Here is a 21,680-nt window from a genome sequence, read left to right as displayed (position 1 = left end):
TGAAACAAATGTTGGTAGCGGGATTGGTCATATCGGACAGATGTGGAATGCGTCCTGATCAGGAATTTACATTGTGACTTCCTGTGCAGAGCTTATCTCAGATGTGTGACCATGGTCAAATTGCTAGCTTCCCTGAACCTATTTTCCTCATTAAAAAACCTATTTTCCTATTTTCCTCATTGAAACAAATGTTGGTAGCGGGATTGGTCATATCGGACAGATGTGGAATGCGTCCTGATCAGGAATTTACATTGTGACTTCCTGTGCAGAGCTTATCTCAGATGTGTGACCATGGTCAAATTGCTAGCTTCCCTGAACCTATTTTCCTCATTAAAAACAGGGATAATTCTGCTTTGTCAGAAGGACTGTTGTTAGTATGTAAAAGTACTTAGCCATTATACAGGCAGATATAAACTATAGGTATGGCTATGTTTGATTGAGATCCATTTCCAATAAAAGAATAGAGCAAGTGAATGTATTACTAAGAAGTGTTGTATTTGAGTGAACTTGAACATCTTATTACATTGAGATGTTGGGTCATCCGATGAAAGTAATCCCAAATGGTAGTGTATTAGTCTGTAGCATCATAATGTTAGTATTACTAAGTGATAGATAAATATTTTGTTCTCCATGTTTAATATGAAAGGTAGCCAAAGTTTTGGGATATCTCTACCCTTTCATTTAGTCCATTGTCTGATTTACTACTGGATAAAAACTTCTGCATAAAAACTTGGGGTCAGAAAGGTGTTTCTAGGAGAACATTATTTTTAGAGGTGAGCAGTTACCTCTGTGATATAATTGGGAATAAGGTTAAAAATAGAGTAGAAAGCAAACTGAGGTGTAGGCTCCCTAAATGCCCTGGAGGCAGTTCTAGCAGTTTCTGGCGTATTTCACTTTCTCAGTTTTGAAACTTTGGAGCTCTCATCAGTAGAATTGATGCTTTTTAGAAAAAAAAAAAGAATGCTTATTCTGAGTTCCCCATTTCTGACCATCTTCTCTATTTTCTGTTTAAAAAAAAATAATTATATGCATTCTGAATTGTTACTTTGCTCTTTGCTCTTGCTGTGCGTTTTTATTTTTTAAGTGGAAAGAATTTTGATACCATTGTTGATCACTGTAAAGATTTGGTTGGCTATTTGAAAAGATGATTTCATCATAAATCACTTTCTTAAAATCACAGTAGAAGATAATTTCCATCCTGTGACCTTGAATCAACCTTGGTTACCCATGCTTTTTAAAGAAGAGCCCCCTATGTTTGCCTGGGGGGAAACAGAAGAGTGCTTTGTTTTTCTGTAACACTATATTTACATTTTAATTTTTATAAAAGATTTTATCCATCTATTTTTGAGAGAGTGTGCACGCAAACATGAATAGGGTGGGGGAGGGGCAGAGGGAGAAGCAGACTCCCCACTGTGCAGGGAGCCCAATACCAGACTCAAGCCCAGGACTCTGGATCATGACCATAGCTGAAGGCGTATGCTTTACTCACTAAACCTCCCAGGTGCCGTGTATAAAACTACTTTTAAAAAGATATTAAGTATGTTTGAAATTTTTGGTGCTAAAAGATAAAATAGTACAATGAGTCCTTGTGTACTTATCAGTTGGCTTCAGCAATTATTTAACTCATGGTTGTTTTATTTTGTCTATACTTCTCCCTTTGCATTTTCAACTAGATCCCAGGCATTATCTCTCTTTGACTGAAAATACCTAGAGGGATCTCTCAGAGATAAGGACTCTTTAGATGTGATAATCGACATTGTAATTATGCTAAAAATATTTTTATAGTAATTCCTAAATGTCATTTAATCCAGTCACTGTTCAGAGTTTCCGGTTCTTGCATAAATGTTCTTTTATAATGTTTGTTTGAATCAGGATTCAAACAAGGTCTGTACATTGCATTTGATTACTGTCTCCTAAATCTCTTCACCATATCCCTGCCATATTTTTGTTTATTTACTTCTTGCTATTTATTTACTGATAAATCTTAGTTTTCCTGAATTTAGGTGCTGCATCCAAAGTTTTTCCTTATTCAAAGAGTCGATACATGATCATTATAGGATACTTGAAATGAATAAAGAGGAAAATAAAATCCTTCACCCAGAGACACCCAATGTTGAACTTTTGGTATACATTCTTTCAACTTTTTTGAGCATGTGTTTTCCTGTGCTTTTTAACCATGTGCATGTGCTATGATTATTTTTATATCCTATTTGATATATTGTGTTGTGATCATTTCCCCATGTCATTATGAAAAAATGAAACATTTGGCTGCATGATACTTCGCAGTATGTATCATAATTTAAACATTCCCTTTTACCCAGACATTTAGATTGTTCCAATTTTTGACTCTTACAAAATTATGAGAACCATCTTTGTACATAAATCTTTGTATTTTCGATTTTTAAAAAATTTTTTCATTTTTTATAAACATATATTTTTATCCCCAGGGGTACAGGTCTGTGAATCGCCAGGTTTACACACTTCACAGCACTCACCCCAACACATACCCTCCCCAATGTCCATAACCCCCCACTTCTCCCAACCCCCCTCCCCCAGCAACCCTCAGTTTGTTTTGTGAGATTAAGAGTCACTTATGGTTTGTCTCCTTCCCAATCCCATCTTGTTTCATTTTTTTTGATAGAAGCAAAAGAATTCAGAGGGCATGAATATTTTTTAACTTCTGGATTCATTTTGCCATAATAGTTATTATAATTTTTAATCTCAAATACAGTCTGTAGCTTACTTAAGAATCTGTTTGCATATGCTCTATGTTATTAAAATACCTTTGCCAGCCATATTAGTCAAATATGTTTTTTTCCCAGTTCTTTTGCTCTTTTTATTTTATTTGGGATTTTCTTCTTCTTTTTTAATGTACACGGTATTATATTGTAAATTTGTTGGTATTTTCCATTGTATATGGTAGTTCTTCCACAGTGGTCAAATATTCAACTAAATTGTCTTCTAGAATTACTGATAGGTTTTTTTTCCTTTTTACTTGCTAGGAGGTTTTCCTAGGACCATTTATTAAAATATTGATCTTATTATTTGTAATTCAGACTTTGATGTATAAATAAATACATTTCGTGGTTGGTATGTTCAGAAAATTCTATAAGAAAGAATTTATTTATTATTTACTAAGTCGTTTTATCTCTTATCCTTTTGCTTCCTCCACCTTCTTTTTTCCTCCTTACCGTCCCAGCTATTGTGTATATCCAGATGTCTTTGATTCTGGATGTGCCTTCGGAAAATGCCTGTAGCAAAACTAGTCTAGTCCTTGTATTTTTCCTCCTGTTCTTTTTTAATGTATATTTTAGAAATGAATTTGAAAGTGAATTCCCATTTGCCTTTATTTTTTTTTTTTTTTAAAGATTTTATTTATTCATTTGACAGAGAGAAATCACAAGTAGATGGAGAGGCAGGCAGAGAGAGAGAGAGAGAGAGGGAAGCAGGCTCTCCACTGAGCAGAGAGCCCGATGCGGGACTCGATCCCAGGACCCTGAGATCATGACCTGAGCCGAAGGCAGCGGCTTAACCCACTGAGCCACCCAGGCGCCCCACCCCATTTGCCTTTATTTTAAACTCAATTTGACAAAACAACATATCAACATTAGTAGTTTGTGGTATTTACAGTTTCAGTATTTTGACTTTCTTGTTAAAGCTTCCACTGGAGGGTGAATAGGAGAAAGGAATGGTAAACTTTTTTTTTTTTTTTAAGATGTTATTTATTTATTTGACAGACAGAGATCACAAGTAGGCAGAGAGGCAGGCAGAGAGAGAGGAAGGGAAGCAGGCTCCCTGCGGAGCAGAGAGCCAGATCCGAGGCTCCATCCCAGAACCCTGGGATCATGACCTGAGCTGAAGGCAGAGGCTTTAACCCACTGAGCCACCCAGGGGCCCGTAAACTTTTTTTTTTTTTTAATTTAAGTTTTTAATTTTAATACAGTGTAGGAAATATACAGCATTATGTTAGTTTCAGGTGTACAATATAGTGATTCAGCAGTGCAGTATAAGTGCTCATCATGATAAACGTACTCTTTAGGGAAAGGTAAACTTTTCCAAACTGAGTTTGCGAAGAATGATTATACCAGATTTAGGGCAGAGGCTGATTTTAGAAGTACCCATTGTGTGGTCCATTATATACTTAGTCATTTCTTGTTGATGATGGAATTTGGTTCATTTTGTAATACATTTACTTAAAAAGTTTAGAAACCTTTATATATATCATATATATGTATATATATACACATATATATGTATATATATATATGATATATATACACATACATACATACATATGCACTCACACACTTTTTTTTGGGGGGGAGGAGAGGGAGAGAGGGAGGTGGGGAAGGGGCAGAGGGAGAGGGAGAGAATCTTAAGCAGTCTTCTTGCCCAGCATGGAAACCAGCAGGGGGCTCAGTCTTAGAACCCTGAAATCATGACCTGAACCAAAATCGAGAGTTACATGCTTAACCAGCTGAGCCACCCAGGTGTCCCACCTTTTATTATATAAACTCTAGCCAACAAATTCAGTGATGACAAAGGGTCAGATGAGGATTAAGAAGATTTTAGTATATTCACTCCAAGAGAAAATTGAGATGGAATTATTTGTTCCTAGAGCTAATAGTTCTGGTAGGGGGAAGAATAAAAACCTTACCGTATGGTTATTCTTTTAAAAAGTTAATATTTTGGGGGGTTGCCTGGGTCGCTCAATCATTAAGCCTCTGCCCTCCACTCAGGTCATGATACCAGAGTCCTGGGATCGAGCCCCTGGGATCGAGCATTGGGCTCCCTGCATCAGCCACCCTACTTGGCTAGAATCCTGCTTCTCCCTCTCCCACGCCCCGCTTGTGTTTCCTCTGTCACTGTGTGTCTCTCTGTCAAATAAATAAAAATCTATAACAAATAATAATAAAAGCTAATACTTTTTGAATAGTCAGAAGCCACAAAATGGTATACAGTGAAGTGTCCTTACTACTACTGCCTCCTAGCCACTTAGGCCCCCTTCCAGAGGCACCCAATTATGTAATTAGTTTTACATACTAAATTCTTAAGGTTTTAGATAATTTGTGAACATAGATCAATTTTTATCTCTATAGATAAAAATTATTTAAGTTTTTATTGTGTGGGAGTTTTGGCATCAGTCTTTAGTATTTTGGGCAGAATCATTTATTTAATGTACAAATGTTTACGTGTATATACAAGTTTACATATCCTTAGGTAAATACATAATTGATTCGAGCAGTAAAATGTAGTATGACAACTTCTGAAAATGAGAAGATGTCATCTGATCACCTTAACAGAACCCATACAGTCATTTTAATGTGGTGTAATTCTTCCCTGTGTTTAAATTCTGGGCATATAGTAATTCTACAGTCTTTTCCCCCCTAACCACAAGGATTCCACATTGAGCATTCTGGATTCCGTACTCATTTCTTATGAGGGAAATGAATTTTCAGTAATACTGCTCTTGGAAGCAGGGCAGGGAACTAATCTTTATTGAAGAAGAGAGAAAACTAGAGATTGGCAACAAAGTAGGGAAGTTAAATAAGGGTACATATTTGTATAATGCAGCCTTGGGAAAAATAAAGGAAAAATCAAGTTATACTAATTCTTGGTTTTTTACTTTTATAGAAAGATTATATTTATTTAGCAGAGACAGATATAGGTAGAGAGGGAACATAAGCAGGGGGAGTGGGAGAGGGAGAACAGGCTTCCCACTGAGCAGGGAGCCCGATGCATGGCTTGAACCCAGGACCCTGGGATCATGACCTGAGCTGAAGGCAGTTGCTTAATGACTGAGCCACCTCGGTGCCCCATAATTCTGGGTTCTTAGACCTGATTTTCTTTGCTTTCCTTTTTTTTTTTTTTTTTTTTCTCTTCTCTTCTTTCTTTTTCTCTTTACTACTACTCCCCCCCCCCCCCCCCCTTCCTTTCCCCTTTTTTTCCCCCCCCCCCCCCCCCGCAACTGTGGGGCTTGAACTCATGATCTCAAGATTGAGTCGCATGCTTTACTGACTGAGCCAGCCAGGTGCCCACTCCCCTCTCGCTGCTCCCCCAGCCACCCCCCCCACCTTTTTTTAAGGAATGAATATGAGATGTGTAGAGGATAGGTTGCCATTTTATTATGTTTTGATGTAGGTACCAGGAGGATTTATTTTAAAAAGGAAAAGAAAAGACCTTTCCAAGTCATGAATTCGGTTCATGATGGAACCTCAATGGAGCAGGGGCAGCAGAAGCCAAAGACTTCAGGTCATAAAATATAAAGTGGTTGAGTGCTTGCTTGGAAGGTCAGAAATACCTAATACATAGTATTCTACCTTAAGTAAAAATTAATTTTTAGCCTCTTGGTAGAATTACAGGGAGGGTACTCAAAATGAAGTTTCTGGAAAACAGTGGATAATTGTGGAATTAATAGTACATTGCCCAGTTTCGCTCATTTAAGATAGAGTGTCAGTAATAATCTGTTTCTTTTTATCATTTACAAGGACTTCTAGGATCACCTGGAAGTAGTGTTAGTCTGCTTTGTCTTCTCTGGTCTGTTACAGTTTTGTGTGCTTTCCTTGTATTTTGTTGTCCTTGACAGTTTTGAGAAGTGTTGGTTAGGTGTTTTGTAGAATTCCTCTCAATTTGGGTTTGATGATTTTTCTCATGATTAGACTTAGTGTGATGTTTTAGGGGAAGAATACCACAGAGGTGAAATACCTTTCTCATCACATCTTATTAAAGGGTACATGACAGCAACATGATTTATCACTAATGATGTATACTTTGATCTTTAGGTTAAAGGTAGTATTTGCTAGGTTTCTCCACTATAAAGTCACCTTCTCTTTTTGTATTCTACCCTTTAGAAGTTAAGTCACTAAGTCCAGGACACATTCAAGGTCAGAGGAGAGTTAAGCTTTACCTCTTAAAGGGGTTAAATCTACATAAATTATTTGGAATTCTTTGTGGAAGATTTATTCCTTTCCATCCTTCTGCTTTCCCTCCTCTGTTGGGAGTATTTAAAAATAAACCACAAATAACACACACATCATTGATACGAACATTTTTATGGTCCTCTTTTTTTTTTTTTTAATTTGTTTTTTAGTAATTCTGCACCCAGTAAGGGACCCAAACTCACAGCTCCTAGATCTAGAGTTCAAGAGTTGCCTGTTTTACAAAGGAGCCAGCCTGGCACCCCTATTGGTCTTGATACGTATTGTCATATTACTTTTCAGAATTTTGCAGCAGTTAGCTGCAGGACTAGCAGTGTATGAGTAAACTTCCAGTGTACTTTTGTACTTTCTGTGTTTTGCTTTTTAAGTGAAAGTTCAAATTAGTTTGCCTGTATCTGATGACTTAGTTAAGATGACTTTTTTTTTTTTTTTTTTTAAAGTAAACTCTACCTTCCAGTTTGGGGCTTGAACTAAAGATCAAGAGTCGCATGTTCGGCAGACTGAGCCAGCCAGGTGTCCCAGGGTGACTTTTTATGTTTGTTAATGAGCAATAGTGACTTTTTTGGGAATTGTCTTTTCTCTTGGGCTTTACCTATTCCAGAAATTTTTTAGAGACGCTGATGGCTATTTTATTAGTTCTTTTGTCTCTTAGAGACTTAAGAGATCTATCTACCATTTTGCTTACTGGCTCCTAATTTTTAATGATCTTCAGGGTATTGTCTTTTATTCGCATTTCATGACCACATCCTTCTTGGTCCTGTTGTATTTTTAAAAATTTTTCCCTGTTTCTGTTACATTTACCTACCTACTCATAGGAAATTTGCTATCCACTGGTAAAGCAAGAAGTAAATAGTTTAAGGCCATTTATAGGTAAAGGTCATGTACCAGTAGTTCCATTCCAACTTAGTGAGAACTGTTGCAGGTTAATTTAGCATATGACCAGATTATTTCCTTTAAAAATTCATGACTGAGTCTCCCAACCATTTTGTGTTAAAAGCACTTTTGAAATATTTACTGTTTTGCAGTGTGCTATAGAAATTGCTAACTCATTTGAAAATGACTTTTATAACCTTGAAACCTATATTAACATTTTATTACATTTTGGAAATTTTTGTTACTCCTAGGTTTTTGTAAAATTGCCTCTTTTATTTTTTTAAAGATTTAATTATTTATTTATTTGACAGAGAGAGAGAGACATAGTGGAGAGAGGGAACACAAATAGGGGGAGTGGCTGAGGGAGAAGCAGACTTTCCGCTGAGCAGAGAGCCTGATGCAGGTCTCCATCCCAGGACCCTGGATCATGACTTGAGCTCAAGGCATATGCTTAACGACCGAGCCACTCAGGTGGCCCAAAATTATCTTTTGAAACAATTTAGAATATAATAGTTTCTTAAAAGGATCTAACCAAACCAAGTATTTTCTTCTGTAAGAGGAACAAAAATGAACACTCACATACACATACTAACATAGAAATGCTTTCCTCCTTAAATCTTTTTTTTTTTTTGAAGATCTTATTTATTTATTTGAGAGAGAGATATCACAAGTAGGCAGAAAAGCAGGCAGACAGAGAGGGAACCAAGCTCCCCGCTGAGCAGAGCGCCTGACGCAGGGCTCAATCCCAAGACCCCAAGATCATGACCGGAGCCAAAGACAGAGGCCTAACCCCCTGAGCCATCCAGGTGCCCCTCCCTAAATCTTTAATGCCTTGTAAGACATTTTTTGCCTTCATGTGAGTCCTTAACCTCTATGGCAACAAAAAATAGTTCCAAAATGAAAGAGCTTAAGTAAAATTATCTAAAGATAATCTAGGGTTTATTGTTAGTGTGTTAGTTAAAACATTAAAGAAAATTAAAATACCTTCTAAATATTATTTCATATTGTCATTGGATGTTATTTTCAATGCTTCTTTAGGATTTTAGATCTTTTTTTTTTTTTTTTTTAAGGTTTTACCTGTTTGAGAGAGAGAGAACAGGTGGCAGGAAGAGGGAGAAGCGGAATCCCTGCTGAGTGGGGACCCTGTTGGGGAGAGCTCCATCCCAGGACTCTGGAATTATGACCTGAGCTGAAGGCACACACTCAACTGACTTAGCTACCAGGTGCCCCTAGATCTATTTTTTATGGTTTGTAATTTTATTAACTCTTTAGCTTATAGTCTAAGATAGATAAATATTTAAATAGAAAAATATGTAAAAATAGGGGCACTGGGTGGCTCAGTGGGTTAAGCCACTGCCTTCAGCTCAGGTCATTATCTCAGGGTCCTGGGATTGAGTCCTGCATCAGGCTCTCTGCTCAGCAGGGAGCCTGCTTCCCTCTCTCTCTCTTTCTTCCTGCCTCTCCGTCTACTTGTGATCTCTCTCTGTCAAATAAATAAATAAAATCTTTAAAAAATATATATGTAAAAATAGACCTTTATGAATTTGGTTTTGGAACCACCTAGAAGGAAGGGACACAAATAACCTATAAAAAGTTCTTAATCTTACTATGATATAAAAATGGATTAATACTACATAAAAAACTATAATAAATAAATAAAAAGCAGCTATAAAGAGCTGTTAAAATCAGTAAGACAAAAGTTTGAAAAAGAAGCATTATAAATGCCAATAAACTTGAAAAGATATGCAGCATTATTGGAACTAAGAAATAGAAACAATGAGTTACATTTTGGGGATCAGACATTCTGGTATAGGTATATCTTGAGTATATATCCATATGTTATTGTACTATCAGTGATAATAATACTGTATGTAATTACTGTGTTACACAGTAACATGTACTATGTGCTGTTGATAGAATTGGCAAAGGCTTTTTGTGAATGACCTTATTAGGCCTAGATATTAATTTTTTTGTACTCCACCCCACAAAAATGTGGGCACAAAGATGGTTGTTGCAGTATTATACTAATAAAAAGTTGGAAAGTCCATGGAGGCCTGGCTGGCTCAGTAGAGCATGCAGCCCTTGATTTCAGGGTCATGAGTTTGAGCACCCTGTTGGGGGTAGAGTTTACTTTAAAAAAACTTTGGCAGGTCCCTAAGTAATCTCTACTGAAGGAATGCTAAATAGGTTCATGTTTTTAGAGAATTATGTAGCCATTACAAAGAATGATGTAGAGCTTTATGTATTGAAAGGTCTGAAAGTTTGTTGTTATTGTTGTTTTTTCAAGATTTTATTTATTTATGTGAAAGAGAGCATGGGGAGGGTAAGGGGCAGAGACAGAGCAAACTCCCTACTCAGCAGCAAGCCTGATGCAGGGCTTGATGCCAGGACCCTGGGATCATAACCTGAGTCGAATGCAGAGGCTTAACCAACTGAGGCACCTAGAAGCCGTGGTCTGAAGGTTTTTTATGCTACAAAACTGTAAGTTGAAGAATATGTATAATATGATCTGTAGGATCAAAATGATATTTGTATATATGTACTTATAAGGGTGTACATACATGCATATGTATGTATTTATAAGGCTGTACATAGATGCATATGAAGAAACCTGCAGGTATTCACAGCAGACTATCAGCAGTGGTACCTCTGGGGAAAGGGAGGAGACTTAAGTGATTTGATAAAATTTTATAACACTGATAACTTCACAGTTATTTGCTATTAAGAATGTTTTAGCCTCATTAAAAACAACTTTTAAGGGGTGCCTGGATGGCTCAGTCAATTAAGCATCTGCCTTTGGCTCAGGTCATGATCTGATGTCCAGGGGTTGAGCCCTACATTGAGCTCCCCACTCAGTAGGGAGTCTGCTTCTCCCTCTGCCCTCACCCTACTCATGCTCTCTCTCTCTCAAATAAATAAATACAGTCTTTAAAAAAAAAAAAAGCCGCTTTTAAAAAGTTAATTTCCCAAGTAATAAATCTTGTATATAAGCATGTAATTCTAATGCATAATTCTACAAAATAGGGTAGTGAAACTACAGTCTACAATCTACTTTTTCACCTTTTCCAAAGATATAAGTAAGAGATTAAATTTGACTTCCCAAAGGTGAAATAAGGTAAATTAAACCCGCCCAGCATGAGCTGGAGTGTTTAAGGTTCTAACAGCAGATAACCTGGTTAACAGCACTGGAAAGTTCCGTTAGCATATAGAAACAGGATGACTCAACTGACTTATTACCACTGAACTCTACCAGGTCTGCTAGTTGCAGTGGAAGGAGGAAATGACCTGAATATGAGGGATATGGGGGATTGCATTTGCCCTCCCAACATTCAGAGTGAACTCTTTGACTTCTGTGATAGGAGTTAAGAGTGTTTTTTTTTTTTTTTTTTTTAAAGAGTGGTTGGTTTGAGAGCTTTAGATGTGTGTACCGTTCTGTCCTTTATGTGACATAAAAAGCAATCCATAAACTGTTGGTTAATTTATGCCCACAGATTTCTGTCACAAATATTAATTGTAATAGGAAAATACTGATGTATAAATTAAATGCTTATTATCAAAAATTTCAGAGTATGGAAAAGAATTGTATAGGGACCCTAGTAGCTGTCACCCAGCTTCAATAATTATCAACGAATGGCCTATTTTATTTCATCTATTTTATCTATGCCCACATTTAATTCCTTCCTTCCTCCCCTGGATTATTTTGGATTTTGATTTTTTTTTCAGTGTATTGTTCATGTTTTCATGACTTAGGCGTTTTATGACCAATTGCAATAAATCTGGTTGTCTTCAAGAGTCAAGTCCATAGGGGCGCCTGGGTGGCTCAGTGGTTTAAGCCTCTGTCTTCGGCTCAAGTCATGATCTCGGGGTCTTGGGATCGGGCCCCACATTGGGCTCTCCGCTCAATGGAAGCCTGCTTCCTCCTTTCTCTCCGCCTGTCTCTCTGCCTACTTCTGGTTTCTCTCTGTCAAATAAATAAATAGAGTCTTTAAAAAAATACTTAGTATATGTGCTGCCGAAGCGAGCACTAAAAAAAATACTTAAAAAAAAAAAGAGTCAAGTCCATGGCTTTGGTATTATTTAGCATTGTTCTTATATTAGGGACATATATTGAGGTGAACAATAACTCTGCAACAAAGACATCAAAACCATTGTTTTATTTTATTTTATTTTTTTTAAAGATTTTATTTGTTTATTTGACAGACAGAGATCACAAGTAGGCAGAGAGGCAGGCAGAGAGAGAGAGAGGAGGAAGCAGACTCCCTGCTGAGCAGAGAGCCCGATGTGGGACTCGATCCCAGGACCCTGAGATCATGACCCGAGCCAAAGGCAGCGGCTTAACCCACTGAGCCACCCAGGCGCCCAAAACCATTGTTTTAATATCCTTAGGTATTTGTAAAATACCCTGCTGTACCCTGAAATAAATTCTAGATATTTGTAAAACACCCCAAATAAATTCTGATATACCAGAATTCTGATTCAGTAACGATAGAGTTCTGTCTTGCCCACGATAGAGCAGCTATTTAATGTCTGTGGACGCATGAGGTTTAAATGTGAGGTAGGATTGGTTAAGTTTTTTGCTCTAGTGCTTAGCTGCTGATATGCATTGACACTTGTCCTGAGGTTCTTGCCAAAAAAGAGCTGTTCCATTCTGTTTAAAAAACAAACAAACAAACAAACAAAAAACCAGGTAATTTTTAAGTGGAAACTACTAACTGAAAACTGCACAGTACTTAAAATAGCTCGTTTATGTGAAGAAAAGTTCCACAGGAGGATAGTACTATTGAAGAATATCCTGGGTATAAATACATTTTCTCATTTTACTGGAGGCTAAGTAGTACTGTCTACTTTAAAATCCTAGTAGATTTGGAATATCTGGGTGCCTCAGTCAGTTAGGCATCTGCCTTCAGCTCAGGTAATGCTCCCAAGGTCCTGGGATCAAGTCCCACATTAGGCTCCTTGCTCAGTGGGGAGCCTGCTTCATCCTTTGCCTGAGGCTTTTGCTGCTTGTGCTCTCTCTCTCTGACAAATTAGTAAAATCTTAAAAAAAAAAAAAATTCCAGTTGATTTACGTGCTTGTGGCATATGTAGATAGAGAGAAAATAAATGTCAGAGGTTCAGCAAATACTTATTCACCGCTGTGGCTTACGCAGTAAAGGAGGTGTTTAGAGACAGAGTGAGTAAGATAGGTTCCTGCCCTCAAGAAGCTGTGGGCTCTTCGGAGGTGGAGGCTTTTTGGAGGTGGAGGGTAATGGTGGTATTGGTGGAATCTGGCCTTATTAGTCAAATGGATTTTTTAAAAGACTTAAAAATATCTGTGTTTTACAATTTTTGTGGGTGATAAAAACAAGTCTCCCTTTTTCCCTAAAAGGCGATTTGTTAGCATTTCTGCGTTCAGAGGGTACAGAACTGGGTAGGTATTAGGCATTTCAGTATTTGAATTTCATTTAAAAAAATCTTATAGTATCTTTTAATTTCAGCTGACATTTTATTGGCCTGGGGAGGCACAGATAAGAGGGAAAGAGGGACCACAATTGTAAGTAGAGATTTGCTTATGGATTTGAAAAGACAGGTGAGAAAGAGGCTTTCAGGGGTGAATTTTTATCTGCCTGTAAGAATGGGATGATACATTTACTTTCAGGGTTTTCTGTATTGGGTATGTACAGTAAGTTCTCTAACATGAAGGCTAATCATTTTTTTAAAAATTGGGCTCAGACTATACTGTGAAGTAGTTCGTATTAGGTATTTCCTACTTTCTGAAAGAGTTAGGCTCTCCAGCTTAGATGGCCTGAGACTTCTCTTTCCCTTCTAATTCCCACATCCTCTTAGCTCAGGCATACAGATCTCCAAAGATACTAGATGGGAAGTAGGTTTGCCTTGACCTTCTGAAACTTGATTTTATCTCAGTCTATCTTGGATATTTCCCCAAATCATTACAAAGAAATTTGCCTCATTCTTTTTTTTTCTTTTACTTTCTTTTTTTTTTTTTTTAAGATTTTATTTATTTATTTGACATAGAGACAGAGTGAGCATGAGCAGGGGGAGGGGGAGAGAGAAGCACAAGATGATTCCTCGATGAGCTCTGAGCCAGCTGTGGGACTCCATCCTAGTACACTAAGACCATGACCTGAGCCGAAGTCAGCCGCTTAACTGACTAAGCCACCCAGGTGCCCCATGCCTCACTGTTTTCAACAGCTGTGTGGGATTTCATGTATTCATACTATCATTTATTTAATCAGAACCACAGGGAAGAAGGATATACACTTCGCTTTATAATTTTTTTCTTTCATAAACAGTGAACATCCTTATACAACAACATTATGTGATTATTTGAATATGGATATCCAAGTTAACTAGATAAATTAATTTTTACTGATCTTTGGGTAGATGAAAGTGATAATTGGATTTGCATCTCTTAATATGTTTTGTTTATTGGCTCTGTATTTCCCTGTAAACATGATCTTTGTTTATTTTTTGTAAGGTTGCCATTTCTATAATGATTTTTCAGAGTTCACTGTAAATTAAGGAAATGAACCAGATGTGTGTTGCAGGCTTCTTTCCAAGCTCTTTGTCTTTTTATTTTACAGTATATTTTTGGTTTATAAAAACTTTTATAATTTTTGGTGCCAGATTTATTGGTCCTATATGGTTTCTTGGATTTATGTTGCTTTGCAAGTATTCCAGTAGTCTTCTTGTAGTTATACATTTGTGGCTTTTAAAAATTAAAGTTCTGTACTTTTTTTTTTTAAGATTTTATTTATCTATTTGACAGACAGAGATCACAAGTAGGTGGAGAGGCAGGCAGAGAGAGAGGAGGAAGCAGGCTCCCCGTGGAGCAGAGAGCCCAATGCGCGGCTCGATCCCAGGACCCCGGGAATCATGACCTGAGCCGAAGGCAGAAGCTTTAAACCACTGAGCCACCCAGGCGCCCAAAGTTCTGTACTTTGAAAGTCTTAAAATATGAGTATACATTCATTATAAGAAGTGTTCAAAAATTGACAAAGTGAAAGTCTATCTTTAAATCATATTATTTTCCCTAGAGCTAACCACTTACTAAGTTGGGTATATATTTTTCCAATCTTTTATGTGTGCATCATACTTCAATTAAAAAGAAAAGGGTTATCTTACCGTTTATTAGATGGTTGATGGTTGAAAGTGGCACCTTTATCATATTATAAATGCCCCTTAAAAAGCTTGTGTTAGTTTGTGGGTGTTCTAATCCATTTTTCTAGTTGGTTTAGTTGACTTTTTTTGTGTGGCTTTATTTTATTTATTTACTTTTTAAGATTTTAGTTATTTATTAGAGAGAGACACAGTGAGAGAGGGAACATAAGAGGGAGAGTGGGAGCAGGAGAAGCAGGCTCCCCGCTGAGCAGGGAACCCAATGGGTTCCTGGTTCCCAGGGAACCCTTGGGGTCCATCCCAGGACCCTGGGATCATGACCTGAGCTGAAGGCAGATGCTTAACAATTGAGCCACCTGTGTGACCTTATTTTAAAAAGTTAAATCACTGGGACACCTGGGTGGCTCAGTCAGTTAAGTGGCTGCCTTCTGCTCATTGCATGATCCCAGGGTCCTGGGATTGAGTTTTTGCATCAGGCTCCTTGCTCAGCGGGGAGTTTGCTTCTCCCTCTGCCTGCTGCCCCCCCTACTTGTGTGTTCTCTCTGACAAATAAATAAGTATTAAAAAAAAAAAAAGTTGGGGACGCCTGGGTGGCTCAGTCCTTAAGTGTCTGCCTTGGGCTTGGGTCCTGAGATTGAGCCCCACCATCAGGCTCCCTGCTGAGCAGGAAGCCTGCTTTTTCCTCTCCCACTGCCCCTGGTTGTGTTCCCTCTCTTGCTGTGTTTCTCTCTGTCAAATAAATAAATAAACAAAATCTTTTAAAAATAGACACACACACACACACACACAAAAACATAAACCACTAACACATTTGGAATTTTTTTCGGTGTAAGGAATGAGGGTGGGGAGCCAACTGTGCCCTACATCATTTATGGAATAATTTGCCCCCACCCCAGTGATTTAATATGCTGTCATCAAACCTGGATAATTCTAGAAAGGACGCACGTCTGTTATCTCTGACCTATTGAAAGAGCGTTTTGGTTAGGCTTCCTACGTTGACCAGCTTTCCTCTTACCAGTTTTCCATAATATAGCCAAGGTGATCTTTTCGAACCACCCTTTATGGGCTTCACATTGCTATTTGGATGAAGATCTACGGCTTTCTTTGAGTTCCTCCACCATGTCATTACTCTTACTTGCTCCAGGGTCTTTACACTCCTATTCCTTTTGTGTCTGCAATGCCCTCCAGAACCCAGTCCTCACACCTTCTACTTCTGTCTTGCTCTGTAGTGCATCCTTCCACTTTCAACTCAAAGTTAACTTCTTTTTTCTTTTTCTTTTTAAAGATTTTGCTTATTTATTTAACAGACAGATCACAAGTAGGCAGAGTGGCAGGCGGGAGGGTGTGGGGGAAAGCAGGCTCCCGGCTGATCAGGGAGCTCCATGTGGGACTCCATCCCAGGACCCTGAGATCATGACCTGAGCTGAAGGCAGAGTCATAACCCACTGGGCCACCCAGGCGCCCCACAAAGTTAACTTGATAAAATCTTCCCTGGCTCCCTAGGTAAGTTTAGAACCTGTATGTGCTCTCTAAGCAACATTTATCTTTAAAAAAAAAAAAAAAAAAAATTAAGTAAACTCTGTACCCAATGTGGGGCTTGAACTCATGACTCTGAGTTCAAGAGTCACACACCCTTCTGACTGAGCCAGCCATGTGCCCTCCCACCCCCTCTTTTTTTAAAATAACAGCCTTTTTTTAGATATAATTCACAAGCCATATTTTGCATTTTGTGTAAAATGCAGTGGTTTTTAGTATATTCATGGAGTTTTGTGACCATCACCTTAATCAATTTTGAAACATTTTCTTAACCCCAAAAGAAAGCAGGTATCAGTTAGCAGTCAGTCCCCATTTCTTCCCAAGCCCTCTAGTCCTGGACAACCAGAATTTTTTTTTTTTAATTTGGTAAAATATTTGTTATATTTGGTAAAAAATTTGTTATAACAAATATATTTGTTATATATATAAATAAATATATTTGTTATATATATATATATATAACAAATTTTTGCTCTCTTGGCTTTCTGTCTCCTTATACAGTTCACCCCTTTTGATAAGACTTGCAGCTTCACTGAGATGTGTGATCAAAGTTTAAGGCATTAGTACCACTTTCAGCTCTGAAGTTCTCACCATTTCTGTCCTCCTGTCCTTTGAAGATTTTATTCATTTCTCAGGGAGAGAGAGCACAAGCAGGGGGAGCCACAAACAGTAGGCAGAGGGAGAAGCAGGCTCCCTACTGGGCAAGAAACCCAACGTGGGACATGATCCCAGGACCCTGGGATCATGACCTGAGCCAAGGTAGCTGCTTAACCAACTGAGCCACGCAGGTATCCTGGTTTCTGTCCATTTTTTGTTCGGGATATTCACAGGTTGTGACTTTTTTCTTTTTTGGTTAATCTCTGTGATAGGCCACAACTTAAGGTTCACAATTTTTTTTTCAGGATTTTACTTTTGGGGCATCTGGGTGTCTCAGTCAGTTAAACATCTACCTTTGGCTCAGGTCATGATCCTGTGGTTCTCAGACCAAGCCCCACCTTGGGCTCCCTGCTCAGCAGGAAGTCTCCTTCTCCCTCTGCCTTTGCCCCTCCCTCTGCTTATGCCCCCCACCCCCGGCCAATAAAATCTTAAAAAAGAAAAAAAAAATTTTGAAAAAAAGGGTGGGGTGGCGTCTGGGTGGCTCAGTGGGTTAAAGCCTCTGCCTTCAGCTCAGGTCATGATCCCAGGGCCCTGGGGTCTCGAGCCCTCAGCAGGGAGCCTGCTTCCTTCTCTTTCTGCCTACTTGTGATCTCTCTGTCAAATAAATAAAATCTTTTAAAAAAATAGAAAAATAAAAAAAGATTTTATTTTCAAGTGCTCTCTACACCCAAGATCCAGAGTCACATGCCCTATCAACTGAGGCAACCAGGCCTTAGTTTCTAATGGAAGTAGAGAAGTAAAACAATTGTGAACGGACATTGCTTTAGCATCCTGTGGCTTGGCAGACTTTAAATACTTTCTGTAATTTCTAGAAACGCGCTTTCCCCAAATATCTTTAGTTCCTCTGTAAAAGGAAGGCAAAATTGATAAACCTGTGTTTAGTAATTAGTGTTTCAATATTTTATCTTATTTAGAAATGATATGGCTATTTAATGAATTTAAATCATTATCTAAATAAACAGAACTTTAAAGTTTCAGGTTATCAAAAAGATTAGGAGGAAACTAAAGTTTACCTAAAACCTTTTTATTTAGTCTTTTTAATTGTTTTTAACAATTTTGTTTAGGTTACACACAAAAGCCTTAGACATTAGGCCATTGCCGCAAACTCTTTTTGGCTGACAGATTTTATGAGAGAGAAAATGAACTTAGAAAAGTTTTGTATTTGATCTGATAACCCAAAAGACATGTCTTGTTTTAGTTTAACCAACATACTTAAACTAGCTTTTATACTGAAAGTTATCCTACATCATGTGAATTTGAAAAACATTTGGGTTCATTTCTGTTATATTTCTGAGGTTTAGAAATACTTAATAAGCACTTGTTTTTAAGGCATTTAAACAGTTCTTTTTTAAAGTAAGCTCTAGCATGGAGGTTGAACTCACAACTGGAGATCAAGGGATGCCTGCGCCACCACATGAACCACCCAGGGGCCCCATGAAGACTTTCAGGACTTGTATTTTTGGGGGCACCTGGCTGGCTCAGTAGGAAGAGCATGCAACTCTTGATCCTTAAGGTCAGAGTTCCAACCCGATGTTGGGTGTAGAGATTACATGAGCTGGGCAGCATCCCATCTAACAAATAGAAAGGAGCTCCACCAAGCTGTAGAAAAGGAAAGGTTTTTAAAGGCAGAAAGGGGGTGGAAAAAGGAAATTATTAGCAAAGAATGTACTGTTTTAGGCAAGATCACCTTCCCAAGGGGGAATGGTAGGAATGTATGGACGGGTTAGCTCACTAATGCTGACTGGGTAATTTCATGTTGGTTGGCTGAAGGTTATGGTTCTTAGAGCTGAAACTGCAATTAGATTGGGTGATTAGGTCTTGGTTTGCTGAGATGGACTTTAGCATGAGTGACTCCCATTTTGGGGCCTGCTGTCTCCTTTTTAACAATAAGAATTTTAAGGGGTGGCATAAGCGTTTGGTCTATGGCACTACTGTAGCTAACAAAGTTAAAGAAGTAAGCAGAGTAGGACTCTAGCATCATCCGCCACACAAGAGAGCCAGGATAGAGCATCTGAAGACAGTCACATTTGTAGGAAATCAGTCTGATGGTAGAAGGGGTTGGCAGTTGTTTCTATAAATTCATAATTTATATAATTAATTCAAAATTTATATAATTAATTCATAATTTATATGTTAGTATAAATTCATAAATATAGGTCATTAATAAGTAAACTAGCCTAAGTTTAAGAGAATTACTATGAATCTGTACAATAATATGAATTTTTCATAGCTCAACAGAAAGAGTAATGCTCCGCAGTTGTCTTACACTTTCTTTTCTTGCTCCTAGATTTAAACAGTCGAGTTAAATCAAGCTGGGCAATCATGGCAGAAGGTGGATTCGATCCCTGTGAATGTGTTTGCTCTCATGAACATGCAATGAGAAGGCTGATCAATCTGGTGAGATGAATGGGACAGTTCTATTCAGAATTGAACTGTGTACCCCTTCTGTCCTATTTTTGTGGGCATGGGTTATTGGAGAATTTTCATTTGATGGTCACTGAAATTATTTCATAATTAAAATTCCACGGCAGTTTAAGTCATAATGGTCAAAGTGCCTGCCAGCAATTCTTTTATTAGAGATAAAAACAGATTGTTATCTGTTTATGGTAGATTTATGTTGGTGATATCACCGTCATAGGTAAGTAAAACGTGTGTATAACCTTTTCTGTTCTGTCTTAAGGAATATGGTCTTTATCTATATGGAGCATGTTTACTTGATAAATTGCTATATGAGGTCACAGTTCCTCTTGTGACATGGTTCAGATCCTACTCTAACAAATGACATAACAATAAAAATCTCTATATAAAACATTTCCAAATCCAAATCAGATTCTGAACAAGCTTTAGATAGTCTCATTGAGTTGATTGTTGTGAGGTTTGAATTTATAGGGTTTTTAAGACTTTCCTAAGTCTCTAGAATCTTTCCTAAGTCTCTAGACTTCTAATGTATTATACTTTATACTTTTTATGTGCAAAAGAAGAAATTAACTATTATTAACAATAAGAGATTATTATGTTAGACAACATTTTATTGTTCTAGAATACTCTTGTACAGAGGTATATTATCATAGACCAGTTAATAAAGCCAGGAATAAACATTTGTTCAAATATTTGAGTTTTTGGTGGTTAGTAAGCAGGTTTTCTGCTGACTCAGTGTCTATATATAATGATCAGAAGTGTGATTTTTGTGAGTGGTACTCCTCTTAGAGTCAGCATGTGCTGGGACTTATGATCCTAAAGAATGTCTTAGAGGGAAATCAATAAAATAAGAACTTATAAATTAGACTCGTGGCTATAGAGATAAAACGGCAGAATCATCTCTCTGATAACTTGATGTGAAAATAGATGAGTCTGAGGAGAGACTATTTAAAATATATTCTCCTATTCATGACGTCACATAGCTGATAGTTTTTATGGCTAAATTTAAACATAAAGCTTTTTTTTTTTTTTTTTTTTTAAATTACTGTGATACTAGGAACAAAAAAATAGACTTGAATTTAACTGGTAAGTTTTTCCAGGAGATCAGTTTTTAATAAGAATTACTACCTCTTTTTTCTTAGTGTTGTATTTTTATTGTTAACGTAGTATCATGCTTTTTCCTCTTAGCTCTGCTGTTTTTTTTTTTAGAGATAGCTAAAACTAAGCCCTACTTTTTATGATCCCTTGTATATTTCTGTCCTCTTTAGTAGACTGCCAAGGAAACCATTCTTAGCTTTTGTTTTGTTTTGTCTTTAATGCATACATTCATGCCTGATAGAACATTGTTTATAGCAATCCTAGTGGAAAGTACTTTATGTGAATATAGATTTTAGATTTTACAAACCTTTAAAAGTTTACAGTTTTTAGTCTGTGCTGCATATTTTCACATGCTATAAATCAGTGAAGGGTGATCCATTGGTGGATAACATGCTGATAAGCAGAATTGAAGATGCCAGAAGGGAGGAGAAACTCATTTGATTCAATAAGGAAATTTGCAGATTAGGCTTGATAGACATTTGTTTGATTTGAATTGTGCTTTATAATTTTTATTTCTTTTATTTAAACTCCTAATCAGGCAGCATTTTGGTGCCATATCTACCTTGTAGCTATTTTATTTTTTTATTTTATTAACTTATATTATTTCGTTCAGGGGTACAGGTCTGTGAATCACAATTCACAGCAGTCACCATAGCACATACCCTCCCCAATGTCCACCACCCAGCCACCCTCCCCCCTCCCCCACCCCCAACAGTTTGTTTCCTGAGATTGAGAGTCTCTTATGGTTGTTTCCCTCCCCTGTCCCATCTTGTTTCATTTTTCCCTCCCTTCCCCCATGATCCTCCAAATTCCTCATATCAGAGAGATCATACGATAATTGTCTTTCTCTGATTGACTTATTTCACTTAGCGTAATACCCTCTAGTTCCATCTACTACCTAGTAGCTATTAAGTGCTTCCTCAAAATGTTTTTTTCTGAAAGAGTATCTTCTGAAATAAGATCTCTAATTTCAGAAATTCAGAAATAAGGTCTAACTTCTCTAAATTCAGTAATGTGTAATACTCTTTAGTGTAGCATTAT

At 37.5% G+C, this 21,680-nt stretch overlaps 1 protein-coding gene across 2 annotated transcripts in view; it reads left to right on the top strand.

Moving 5' to 3' along the window:
• Nucleotides 1-21,680, top strand: part of SMIM14 (small integral membrane protein 14) — a 71,237-nt gene that overhangs the window by 10,897 nt on the left and 38,660 nt on the right. Inside the window, exons 2-3 of one of the 2 annotated variants that reach the window (XM_059382737.1) lie at nucleotides 8,882-9,034; nucleotides 19,411-19,520. In XM_059382737.1, coding sequence (XP_059238720.1) covers nucleotides 19,446-19,520 — 75 coding nt within the window. In that variant the 5' untranslated portion in view covers nucleotides 8,882-9,034; nucleotides 19,411-19,445. The remainder of the gene's footprint in view (nucleotides 1-8,881; nucleotides 9,035-19,410; nucleotides 19,521-21,680) is intronic. The other variant, XM_059382726.1, reaches the window with a different exon arrangement.

This window comes from Mustela nigripes, chromosome 1 (assembly GCF_022355385.1).
Source record: "Mustela nigripes isolate SB6536 chromosome 1, MUSNIG.SB6536, whole genome shotgun sequence".
Taxonomy (NCBI): Eukaryota; Metazoa; Chordata; class Mammalia; order Carnivora; family Mustelidae; genus Mustela; species Mustela nigripes.
Note: the sequence above shows the minus strand (reverse complement) of the source record. Positions and strands in the feature narration are given on the sequence as shown.